This window comes from Armigeres subalbatus, chromosome 1 (assembly GCF_024139115.2).
Source record: "Armigeres subalbatus isolate Guangzhou_Male chromosome 1, GZ_Asu_2, whole genome shotgun sequence".
In the NCBI taxonomy this organism is placed as follows: domain Eukaryota; kingdom Metazoa; phylum Arthropoda; class Insecta; order Diptera; family Culicidae; genus Armigeres; species Armigeres subalbatus.
In genome coordinates, this window is record NC_085139.1 from 95,814,032 (window position 1) to 95,827,210 (window position 13,179).

The 13,179-nt window shown below is 44.8% G+C and overlaps 1 protein-coding gene across 3 annotated transcripts in view; it reads right to left on the reverse strand.

Moving 5' to 3' along the window:
• Positions 1-269: 269 nt before the first annotated feature.
• LOC134203045 (baculoviral IAP repeat-containing protein 6) overlaps positions 270-13,179 on the reverse strand; it is a 67,698-nt gene continuing 54,788 nt past the window's right edge. For 2 of the 3 annotated variants that reach the window (XM_062678038.1, XM_062678028.1), the window contains 10 exons: positions 4,694-8,161; positions 4,460-4,626; positions 3,311-3,994; positions 3,046-3,249; positions 2,810-2,984; positions 2,570-2,750; positions 2,265-2,506; positions 1,741-2,195; positions 1,481-1,669; positions 270-1,405 (listed from right to left, as the gene is read on the reverse strand). In XM_062678038.1, the coding sequence (XP_062534022.1) occupies positions 851-1,405; positions 1,481-1,669; positions 1,741-2,195; positions 2,265-2,506; positions 2,570-2,750; positions 2,810-2,984; positions 3,046-3,249; positions 3,311-3,994; positions 4,460-4,626; positions 4,694-8,161 (6,320 nt within the window). In that variant the 3' untranslated portion in view covers positions 270-850. The remainder of the gene's footprint in view (positions 1,406-1,480; positions 1,670-1,740; positions 2,196-2,264; positions 2,507-2,569; positions 2,751-2,809; positions 2,985-3,045; positions 3,250-3,310; positions 3,995-4,459; positions 4,627-4,693; positions 8,162-13,179) is intronic. The other variant, XM_062678032.1, reaches the window with a different exon arrangement.

The window sequence follows — 13,179 nt, forward strand, 5'->3', positions numbered from 1 at the left end:
TGCTACACTATCAGAGTGACTTGCTATGTTCACTATTTGCAATCTAACACATCAAATAGAGTAATCTAAAACCAAAATAAAAAAGCTAAGCAAATTTTGTTTTTATCAGCTTCCTTATACGAATAGCGACCGCATTCAATTCCCTCTCACTTGTCGGTGGAAACTCTTATTTCAAATTTATGATTGTTTAAAAACTCAAACAGCAGAATTTTCTAGTTGGACTGATATGCATTTTTAGACAAATATTGTTGCGTTCCAAAAACGCTGAATTCTCATTAATAAATAGATAATAATCAAATATACTCAAAAAGTATAAAAACTTAAATGGAATCACTATTTTCTCGATCTTAGAGCACGGCTATTTTTATTTCTTTTGATTCGACGCATTCATATCGATAGCTAGGAAATATTCTATCGATTTTACATATATCGCGAGTGTTATCCGGTCTTCTGAATAATGCTAAGTTCTGTCTTCTACGGGTTGCTTTTTTGCTCTGCTCTCTTCTATTATTATGGATTTTGATTTTCTACTTACGGAGTTTGATAACAAATGTCCAGCGTATTATTTTTTCTGCTCATCAAAACAAACCTAGCCTCCAATGCTTGCCACTAACTGAGTTGTGTTTTGCGATTATAGAAAGAGAGACGGGGCTGCAAAGCGGTTGCCTCTGATCTGAAAAATCATCGAAAAAATGTGCTTTCTTAGAAGCCAACCGCCACAAACATGTACACACGGATTTTACATGTAAGAATCTGGTCCTCCCCAAGTTTTATCCGAACTTTGTAAAACACGGACGATACAGCGACAACATACATGCAGTTTCACACGGAGCACGAGGCGAAGCCCAACTTACCACACCATCGAGAGGACGATCTCCTCCGGGGATAGATCCGGGTTTTCTTCCTGAACGTCATCCGGAATGCTGGTTCCTTTATCGTTGCTACTGCTACTACTGCCCACAGCAACATCATCTACATCAGCCTTGATGATCACTTCGTCGTCGACGTATTCGTCATCCATCACGATTGCATCCTCGCTGGATTGCAGAAGGAGCTCACACTCATCGTCCTTGTCGTCCAATGCTAGTGGCTTTTCGGGTGGCGTGCTGGCCGAAGTATCACCGGCACCACCATTGTTCGAACCACCGGCACCAATCTGCGTGGATGGAGTTGTCGGGGTGATGCCCGTGACGAACGGGTAATCCACATCGTCAAGTCCCTCCGGTGGCTTCAATTTGGCAAATTCTTCGCGCAGTTGACGATACTGTCGCCGGAGTACCATCGCATTGAAGGATATCGTTCGCCCAGTCCGTTCGTTCTGCAACGGTTTACTTAGCTCGGCGATCCAGTCTTCGATTTGTGCACAAATTTCGTTTCGTTTTAACCAAAAATGAGTGTGAATAACCTGGAATGAATTGAGAGTTTAAATACGAACCAAAGTACAAATCACTATCTGAATGAAATAAAACTTATGTTTTACCTCTTTGAAGCACGGGCATGGATTTTTCAGCTGCTCAAGCATTGCATAGCGCACGCACGCCTGGTAGATATTGCTGTTATACTCCCGCGAGCTGTGCGTGCCAGTTGGCGTTCCACGACTGCGTTCAAACCCTGGCTCGTTAAAGTATGGCTCCGGAACCAGGATGAGACTTTGAATTGAGACTAGTACCTACGGTTGGACGGAAAGGACATCAGTGATTGATTGCATCAACGTTAAACCAATTAGCCAAAGTGACTGACCTGTAGGAAACTCGACGTGTGTGCATTCCACTTCTCCTCGGGCCGACCATGCCAGGTATTCAGCACGGATAAGCACACCTTGCCATCATTGTACAGATTCGGATTGAATCGGACCGTGTTCCTACCGGTCGTCTCCAGGTTAATCATCATTGGCGAATTAGGATAGTCGGGCGGAAAGTAAACATCGAATTCGAAGCAACCGTTGGCGTACGGCGTCTCGGCCGGTCCGGTGATTAATACTTTCATTATATCTAATCTATCGGTATCACAGCGTACAAACACAGAACTACTGTAGGACAGTGGCAAACTAGTGGACAGGGTGACTGTTTCTTGTGCCAACCGTTTCACTCGTCCCGGGTGGCCACGATCACCTGCCATGCGAACATTCGTTTCAAAATGGTGCGAAATGGTGAAGCGATAGCCATTCTCCGTTTCCGCAATCATTTCAAAAGTATCTACAAGCACAAAGTAATTTGAAGGTTAGTGATCTAATTCTGCTACTGGACAATTGTTGCTTAACTTACCGAATTGCAATGCCTTCATCAGTTCCATATACTTCTCCTCGACCGACTTTGCCATCGGTCGCGGAATGACTTCTTTATGCTCTTCCTCCACGGTTATCGTTTCTACATTGGTGGCGTTCTGAACTAGCAGCGACGTCTCCTGAATGTCCGGAATCAGAAGCGCCAATCCCTCGTCATCGCCGTCATCCAAGCTAACTGTTATCTTCTGGGTCTGACCCTTGAGATTGGACTTTTTGTTCACCCTAAAATAAATGCAACGTGAAAAAATGGTCCCAATTGCAAGAAGACTTGATCGACTATCATACTTCAATCGACTGGCATATGTGTCCACGCAGGCTTTCATGTTGGCCAACAGTGCCGCTATCGAAATTTTTCCCTCATTGTTCTTGTTGACCAGTAGGGAAACTAACTGGTTCGAAAGCGAAATAGCTCTCAGCAACTGCAGAATCGCTCTGTACAACGGAATGTGACGCGTGATATCCAACACTAGAAAAATGAGAAAGATTAATAATTGCTTTCGAGATAAAAGTTATAGACGAAAATACCAGAATCGTTTCTCAGGTAAGAACTAAGCGCAGGAATCATGCAAGACTGCTGCAATAGATCAAGAAAGATCGGCGGTAATTCGGGCAATGTCTCACTGCATTCGCGATAACTGAGAACCTCGCTGTCCAAGTTTGAAGGAATCTTGTCTCCTGGATTGATGTAGCTTGACAACACCTAGAAAACGTTTTTAATTTTTACTTTTTAATGTATGATTGGACGCCAAATTAAAACGAACCTGAAGCAACACGGTGACATGTTCTTCTTCGCTTTTCTGCCGAAGTAGGGCTTGTTCCACGTTCCAGGACTGCTGCGTTGAGCCTGTACCAAATCCTGTTCCCTTTGCCCAATACATGTGGCTTTTGTCGTCCGAGTTTAGTTGGTCGTCCGTTCCGTTTGCGGTGGCCCCATTGGAAGCAGTTTTGTTGCCAGCCGCTTGGATCTAGAATAGACCAAAGGTTTTTTAATCTATGCATTCTTTATTTCCCTTTCCAATGCCTTACATTATCCGATGAGTTCGAATTGCTGCTCACTCCTGCATTATTATGGTGGGTGAAGATACTCAAACAGTTCAAAACCAAGTGGATAGCTCCGACTTCGATAACCATTCGCCGAAGAAGCACACCATCATCCGTAGTCAGTGGAGAACTATCCAACAGCTGACGGAACACTTCGAATGGTAGGGTTGGCAGTGAAGACGACAGTGCCAAACTGTAGATCTCGTTCCCTTCGCCGTCCCCGGTAACGCCCAGTATCAACCGCAGCAGACACTGTGCCCGCACCTTATCACGTAGAAGCACTTCCGAGTAGGCAGGCAATTTCAGGAACAACGCAAACGCTGCCAACGAATGCTGCGGTACGGCGGATATGGCTTGCGTTTTGGGCGAAGAATCCGCCAGAATGTCATCCAAATCTTCGTAGATTTCTTCGTTCTGTTCGACTTTTACCCAATCGCCACCTGGCGGGCTCTTGTCTTTGTCGCCCAGCTGTTGCGGTGATTTGGGTGATTCCGGATAAACCATGGGCAGATAATGTGCCAATAGCGAGAGTCCACCACGACTAGAGAATATTTGCAGAGGCGAAGACAGCGGAATGAAGTCAGCCGCCTTGAGGAGCGGTGAAGCAGTTGCAGAACTGCTGCCTTCGCAGCTGAATTCTACGTCTGGTTGTTTGTTTTTGGCAAGGCTCTGCGGATATAAAAAGTTCGGAGAAAACTGGATATTAAAAGGGGTGTAGATGTAGGTCACATATGGCATAATTCCGTTTGGCTAAAGCATTTAGGCCATTTAGCATAACGAGTTAAATTGTTGGGTACTTCAAGCCGATTTGACTTAACGACCATTTGGCATAATCATTGGAAAATAGTGTCAAATACGATTTGTAGTTTGGCGTAATGACCATTTGGCATTTGCGTAGTTATTATAACTAATTAGGGATTATGATTAGGGATTAAGGATTGGGATTAGGGATTGAAATGCACATTTCTTTTTAAATGGAACAAAATAGATCATTCCTTCGTTTGAAACACGCATTTTCCCGGAAAATGGCTGTAGTATATGATTTCTTCTTTAAATTTCAATGCTATTATTATGGTATTTCATGCCAAACGGTCATTGTGCCAAATAAAGAGGGATTGCATAGTTGTGACTCACCAGATTGAGGTTTATACATGGCGTTGACAATGGAATCCCTGATGTTTTCAACATGGCAAGAACTTGTGAGATGGTGGTATCACTTGTGATCAATCCATTGGGAATGGCCGTATGGCGAAGAATCACTCCATCCGGTGCAGTCAGCTTAGGATCATCGATTTTCATTTCTGGAAATACGCAACATACTTCAATTAATTGGATCGAAACTTCGACCATTTGAATCGTTCTACTCACTGAACATCGAAAGGATATCCTTCTGCTTCATGGTGGTTGCTTGGTTTTTGGCTTCCTTCAGGCGTTTGTCTTTGGCCGTTACGCCGGCAGCCACACTAAGAAACTCCATACCAAGTCCCATCTCCCACAATTCCTTCCGATTGTCGCTACCGCTGGCGGTGGACCCGGCATTGGATGGTCCTATCAAAACTTCGCCCACCCGACTGTCCGATGGAAGATTGGGAATGATCCGGTTGTACGCCGTGACGCATTGGTCTAAAATCTCCTGGCATTTCGAGTTGGTACTCAAATAGAACAACCGGAAGTGAGTATTCGGTCGTTTCGATGGATGATTGCTTAGATTGTACGGATTGGGATCTTTGTTTTGTAGGGGAAGTTCGCTTTGAATGGCCACCATGACTTTCTCGCTTTCTAACAGAATCTGCAGTACTAATCGTCTCGTAAATCCGGATATGCACGACTTGGTACCGTTATTTGGTCGATTGTTAACTCCAGTCTGGTTCGAGCTGCTACCATTAGCAGTTGAGGCACTACTACTTACGACGACATTCGAAGAATCCGATTTTCGAATCACAGAGATCAAGTTTAGGGTTAAAACTTCTTGGTTTTTCGGATGACAGGACGTAACTTTGGACAGGAACTTGATAAGGCATTCTTCTAGATCGAGGCATGCTTGGGGTGTGACCTCTTGAGAAATGTGTGCCAGTTTGTTGTTGCATAGTAGCAAAAGTAGAGGTTCCCAAAAAATAGAACCCTCGAAACAACCTAACCAGTCGCGCATATGACCTTCGGAACAAACTTCGGAAAAGAATCCCAGTATTTCCGTTACCTTTTTAATGTTGACCATGGGGTATACAACATCCTTGGAACAGGTTCCCGAGAATTTACTCTGATGTTCTTTATCTGCATCTGTCATGCATGAACTCGAATCATCTGCGTTATCAACAACAGAAGAAGCAGCTGCAGCTTGCTCTTCTTCGAAAACTTCACGATTATCGCGTTCGACATTGCCACCGGCCGTCCCCGTATCCTTTTGACGCTGATTGATACTGTTAAGCGCTCGGTGGCAAAATTCTAAAATTACTGAAGTCAACAGATTCGGCAGACCGGAATCGATTAACTGCTGCACGGCGAGCGGCGACTGACAAGCCATAGAAATGGTAGACAAATGAGCTTTTGACAAATGCAAACGGGTCAGATCCTCGATCACCAGATGACTGTACCATTCAGCCGCATCGGATTCCTCCTGTTTGATATCGTCCGTGATGCACTCCCCATCTTTGCGATCGTCGGAGATGGACGCAGTCAAATCGGTGGATAAGTTAGGCACCAATACGCCCATGCGTTTCAGCAGCATAGTAAACAGCTCCGGCCTAATGCAGCAAACGGAACACAACATGGCATCGATTGCCTTCTTCAATGGTTCATCGTGCTCCAATTGCTGGTTCCAATCGTAGAGTGTTTCAAACAGTTCCTTTGTGATCATGTTCGGGAGATCCGGGATAAGATCAGTTGCATACGATTGCCATAGGATCGATGACAAACACCGGATAAAGCCACTGTAAGGGTTTGTTGCATGCAGAACAAATCTATTCACATGGTTCTGATGGTAGCGTTCGTACAATCGCTGAACCCACGACAACATCGCCTCCACTCGATCACCCGTGTACTCGTTGTGAGTGGTGCACAAATGGTAGAGAAGATCCGAAATAGAGTCATTGCACAACTGGAACGTTTGCGGTATACTTTCCTTAAGGAGAATATTTATCAAATTCAAACCACATTCTCTGCTGAAAAGTCCAATTTTCAACAAGACTGATTCTAGGTTGTTCAGAGCAATATTCGGACACAGCGGAGCAATGTTCAATAACGAGCAGCAAGCTTCTAGAAATCCTGGAACCTCCGTCGCAGCCATGATCACCCGGTTGGCGAGCTGCCGATCAGAGTTGTACATTACCAAGCTGGAGCACTGAGCAAGTATCCGCAGCCAACCAAGGCTGGTTTTGGCAGCTTTATCGTCCTCATTGGACAATTCGCCAGTGCCATCCGTTGCGGATTTCACCACTGGGGCCGTCGATGTTCCAGCAGCCCAACTTGGTCCAGCCAGAGAGCTACCATTCACATCGCTGAACGTCGTCGTCCCTAGAACCGATATTTGCGTTAGTCCAATATTGGTGGCGTCACGTGGTCTGTACAAGCGAATGATAACGCTCGTTGCGATTTCCGGCTGGGCGAACTTCAACCGGATGCAGGTCATCCCAACGGTGGAAATCGGTTGAGTGATCGGTATCGGGCCAAGATTACTGTCGCGCGTGATTTCAATCGCCACCGCCGAAGGGCAGGAAGCAAGCGTGGAGAGATGAGGCTGAAGTTGAACTTCTTTCAGTAGTACGGCCGTTGGTAGCGTGATAGTCAAATCCACGTGCGATTCGTTCGGATAGAACAAATAACTCCAGGCCGGATTCCGAGCTCGCCTATGCGAGGCTATTGGTGCCTGGATTAGTACGTCAGCAGGTTGGGCGGTTTGATTTTCGGAGGAAATGGTACAGTACGGAGCAAAATTGATGAGACCATCTTCGCTCCGCGTGGCAGCCATTGAACTTTTTTTTGACGAACTGGAAAACGTTGTTTGCAGATTGGAGGACTTGGACAGGCGTTGCATGATCATCGATACTAGACTCGGTTGAGTGTTGATGAGGGCGCGATTGCTTCGCACCAAACTCTCACAGAGCACCTTGATTCCACCCATCTCTGTGAATATCGCAATCGACGAAGAGTTGTCCAGCACTTTCAGAACAAACCATAGGAACGGCTCGGACAGGTGTAGTTTGGGCATGGCGTGGCGCATGCTTGACGCATTGTTGATATAATCAAACAGAGGTTTAACCACCAGAACGTTTTGTGTGGCTGCCCGACAAATGTAAAGCAAAAGTTGAAATACGGCATCCGCAACGGTTTGTGGTTCGGTTAGACTGTTGCTTTTTGAATCATTAATAGAAGCGCAGTACATGGATGAGGCGACCAGCATTGCAAACGAGGAGGTGGGGCAGTGCGACAAGGTGCTCAACAAACGAGTCATCGTTGGCGAATGTTGTAGTACTGTGTCAGCGAAGCACGGAGTCTTTGGTCTGGGTTCAATGTTTTGTTGTTCCGCTTTGATTTCATCCGTTTGGCTCTCATTGGATGTGTTCAGTTCATTGAATGTGGCGTTTTCGTATGTTGTGGCATTGTCACCATCACCAGTGCGTGGGTTTTTTGTGTTGACAAGGATAGAAGCAAGCTTCAGCAGATCAATCAGCAGTGTGCTATCCGTAACGGTTTTGGACTGACGGGCGTTTTCTGGACCGAGAACAGTAGCAAACAAACTGCCGAATCGTGTGGCGTACATGTTATTGGAGTGGCTGTTTTCGGAAGCTCGATAGCAGTATAATTTTTCTACGTTGACGATGTTATTGTACACTAAGTTGGCTGTGGGGAGAAAGCATGCAATTAGGATAAGCGTTTACTTTTCATACATGATATTGGATACAATCGTTTGTATGCACAATGAGGGACATGTTTTGTATATAAATATAGTCGTTAAAGACATGCAACATATAGATGAGGGACTTCCACATAAGCATAAGCTACAAAAAATCGAGTGAAGCATCCGACATTGTTCCTTTGGCCAGACAAAGTGACTTTAATCGGTCGCCTCATATGTCGCCAAGGGTGATCGACAGAGAGGAGCGTCAGTCGAGATCAAAATGAATAGCTCAACTCTGACCAAGGTCATTAACGAGACTATGACCAGCCACCAGGAGGGCCGAGGCCAGAAAATTGAGCTGCTCACGCACATCTCGGACGTGCTATTGTCCTTTCTGGATAACCGCGGTAAATACAGCAGGTATTTGAAGATGTCTGTGATGACTCTCTGCAACATCATTGTAGAGGCAAAGCAGGAAGAGGCCATTAAGGAGGCGGAACGAAAGATCCGACTACTTACTGCGGAGAAGGAGTTGGCAGTGAGCCAGGCTATGGAGCCCAGGAAGGAGACCGAATTGAAAAGCTACGCCGATGTACTGAGGGCCATGAGAAGCGATGAAAAAAAAACTCGAGGATGTCAACTGCATCCAAAGAATCAAGGAGGAGAGTACAAGTTTTTCAATTGGTCAAGTTTTTGAAGCAGGATGGTATTCAGCAGCAGTTTACGACAGCTTACAGGCCACAGAAGAACGGAGTTGCGGAGCGCAAGAATCGTTCTCTGGTGGGGATGGCGCGGTGTATGATCATTGAATCTGTATTGCATTACCGGTACTGGGCTGAGGCGGTGAATTCAGCCAACTATCTGCAGAACATACTGCCAACGAAGCCGGTGCAGGAGACGTCCTTTGAGATTTGGTACGGGACTAAGCCAAACATAAGTATGATCCAGGTGTTCGATTCGGAGGCGTACGTGTTCATCCCGAAGGAGAAGCGGTCAAAGGTCCAGCCGAAGGCGACAAAGATGACGTTCGTCAAATACTCTCAGCAGCACAAAGCGTGGCGTTTTATTGACTTGAAGAGAAACAAAATCGTTTTCTGTCGAGATGCTCGTTTATTGAAGTTGGTGATCAAGTTGCCGCAGGTACCAGCGAAGCCAAAGAGCAGAATGAGTTGGATGCGTCCGACACGGAATCCATCGACGACGGTGAAGATGAAGAAGGTCTCCGAGGTTTCGATGAGGTGCAGCTGGGACACGAATTTGACGATTCAGGTAACCAGAGTGTGTATGAAGATGCCAGTGGAAGCGATGTGCCAAGCCGGCTCGCGTCCAGGAGGAGTAATTCGCAGATACACCTTGCCGTTCTGAAAGGTAATCTTACACAGTATGAGGCAAGAATAGTGGCGCAAGGTTTCAATCAACGGCACGGCTTGGATTACGACTAGGTGTTCGCTCCTGTTGCAAAGCAGTTGACGCTGCGGACGCTGTTGACCATCGCCGGACGTGATCGAATGCAGGTTAGACACGTTGACGTGAAAACGGCGAGCTGAAGGAGACAATGTATATGCGGGCACCACCAGGACTGCAAGCTGGAAGTGACAAGGTGTGTTGGTTGCGCAAGATCATTTACGGATTGAAGCAATCAGCCAGGGTTTGGAACCAAAAGCTGACTGACGTTCTTAAGCGACTTGGTTTCAAACAGGCAGACGCTGTTCCCTGTTTGTACGTGCGAAAGCGAAATGGCAGAACAGTGTAGGGGTATCTGGGGTAATATGCACCCCCGGGGCAAAACGACCTTTTGTTATTTTTAGCGGTGTTTCTGGAATATTTTCAAGAATGTTTACTATTGGATTGATAGTTCGAGATCCGAACTATATGCGCTATAGTAAATACTCTGGAAAAAATGCCGAAAAAGTACTCAAAAATGCCAAAGGGTCATTTTGCTCCTTGAGTGCTTATTACCCCAGTTTCCTCTTCATCCTAGTTTATGTGGATGATATGCTGGATCGTCACATCCAACGACAAGTAATACGATGGAGTTGTAAAGGCTTTGGCAGGAAAGTTCCAGATAACAACGCTTGGCGAGGTGAAACATTTTTTGGGTTTGAGAGTGATGAAGAAGGACAACCAGTGCAACGCCTACTGCTTGGACCAAAAATTCTACATCGACAAGTTGGTTGAACAGTTTGGACCAAGATGAATACACAGCTAGGTGTTGCAGTCTGCCCAATTTATGGACGAGAAGAGGGCGGGGGTGAAAAATTCATTTTCGGTGCAAAACATAAACAAACCGGCTGGCTCTCCCATACTAAAATCCAAAATGGCTGATTCGTGAATTTGGCAGATTGGAACACCTAGTGGTGTATTCATCTTGGTTTGGACTGACCGAAGTCAAAGGATCACGGATTCCCATGGATGTTGGATATTTACAGCGAAAGGAGGAGTCGGAGAGTCTGCCGAACAACGAAAAGTTCCAGAGCTTTGTCGACGATTTGCTGTATGTATCTGTCAATACCCGGCCAGATATTACCATAAGCACGTCGATTCTTGGAAGGCAGGTAAGCAAGCCAACGAATGCGGACTGGATGGAGGCAAAGAGAGTGCCGCGTTACCAAGCGAAATGAAGCTGGAACTGGGTACCAACGAAAGAGAACTTCATGGGTATGCGGACGCGTACTGGGCCGGAAATGTATGGGTGGTGGCACAATTTCGTGGTGTGCCAGAAAGCAACAATGCGTGGCACTTTCATCGACCGAGGCGGAGTTTATCTCATTGGCTGAAAGTTGCCGGGTGCTTCATACGACCTAAGCTAAGTAGCGAGAAAAATAGCCAAGACCATAAGCAATAAGGATAACTTATCGTTCAATGTCTTAGGGGGGAGCCCATATGGCATAATGTCATTTAGCATAAGTCCGTTTGGCTTAACGATTTAAATGTCTAAAGGCCATTTGGCATAACGACCATTTGGCATAATTTGTTGGGTACCTCGAGGCCATTTGGCATAATCCTTGAAAAAAAAATATCAAATATAATGGGCCGTTTGGCAAAACGACCATTTAGCACAAAAAAGGTTAACCGTAGGAATATATGATTTCCGTTTTTAGGCAAAAGAGTAGATGACTTCTTATTTAACCTTCCGGCGGGACTCGCATAGTCCTGGATCAATCACGCAGTCTCGCCACTCTTGTTAACGACAAGAGTGCTTTTTATCGACGGTGTTGTACTTTTTACAACGGCGCGAGTCCCGGAAGGTTAAAAGCACCGTATTTGTCCGGAATAAGTCAAAAGAGTAGATGACCTCTACTTTAAAAGTACGCATTTGCCCGGTGTAAGGCAAAATAGTAGATGACTCCTTTTTAAAAGTACGAATTTGCCCGGAATAAGGCGATAGAGTGGGCCATCCTTAGCCGTGAGATAAGACGCGCGGCTACAAAGCAAGACCAAGCTGAGGGTGGCTGGGTTCGATTCTCGGTGCCGGTTTAGGTAATTTTCGGATTGGAAATTGTCTCGACTTACCTGGGCATAAAAGTATTATCGTGCAAGCCTCATGATATACGAATGCAAAAATGGTATCCTGGCTTAGAAACCTTGCGGTTAATAACTGTGGAAGTGCATAATGAACACTAAGCTGCGAGACGGCTCTGTCCCAGTGTGAGGATGTAATGCCAAAAAGAAGAAGAAGAAGGCGAAAGAGTAGATGACTCCTTTAAATGTACGCATTTGCCCGGGATGAAGCAAAAGAGTAGATGACTTTTTCTTAGAAAGTACGTATTTGCCCGGAAAAAGGCAAAAGAGTAAATGGCTCATTCTTTAAAAGTACGTATTTGAACGGAATAAGGCGAAAGAGTTGATGACTCCTTCTTTAAAAGTACGCATTTTCCCGGGATGAAGCAGAGTAGATGGCTTCTTTAAAAGTTTGCATTTGCCCGGAATAGGGCAAAAAAGTAGATGATCCCCTTTTAAAAAGTATGCATTTGCCCGGAAAAAAGGCAAAATGTATATGACCACATCATCACAAGAACGCCTTTTCCGGACAGAATACAAGATGACCCATTTATCTAAAGAACGCAAATGTCGAAGCGTATTGGGCCAAACACAATTGATACGTTTGCGTGCGTTTTGACAGTTTTGCCATGGGAAAACTGTCAAAACGCACGCAAACATATCAATTGTGTTTGGCCCATATATGATTTCTTTTCTACGCATACGATCGGAATAAGATAAATAAGCTGATGATTCCATCTTTTAAAGCACTTGATTTCTTCTTATAACAAGAAAGCATGCATGCATTTGGTTGGAAGAATTCTAACGAGTAAATCATTCCTCCATTCGAAACACGCATTTGAAAAAAAAAACTTTAAAAGATAGCATTTTTTAGGAATATTATTCCTTCATTCAAATTAAAATTTACACGGATTCAGGCGAAAAAGTAAATCACTCCTAAAAAGCGCATATATCCAGGATAAGGCAATAATACAGATGTAAATTGAGCTTCTTTCTAGAGTTTTTATAATTCTTTTAATTTTCATGCCAAATGGTCGTTATGCCAAATGTCGCTAAAATCATTATGACTATTTTTCTCTATTATGCCAAACGGCCGTTATGCCAAATGGCCACTGGGTATTCAACTCGTTATACCAGATGGCATTATGCCAAACGGCGATATCTCCTGCAGCCAAAAAATCAATTCAAACACAATATAGCTCGGAAAATTCGTAACACACAACCATGGAAGATGGCTGCCTACGTCCAAATTACAAGTGCTACGACAGTATTCTACTGACAATACAGACATACTCGCCGCTATCTGTGAAATAGACCTGTGGTTGGTTTGGGAACAATCTCTCCTATGCTTTTGACTTCCGAATATTGAGTTTTTAGTTCAATATCCAAAAAATATGACACATCTATCTTGAACCGACATAAAGAGCTATCAAACCGATTGTCTGAAAATATCAAACGATCCCGTGCAGCGAGTATGAGCAAACATTAAAAGTATCATAATACTAGGTAATAGAATGAA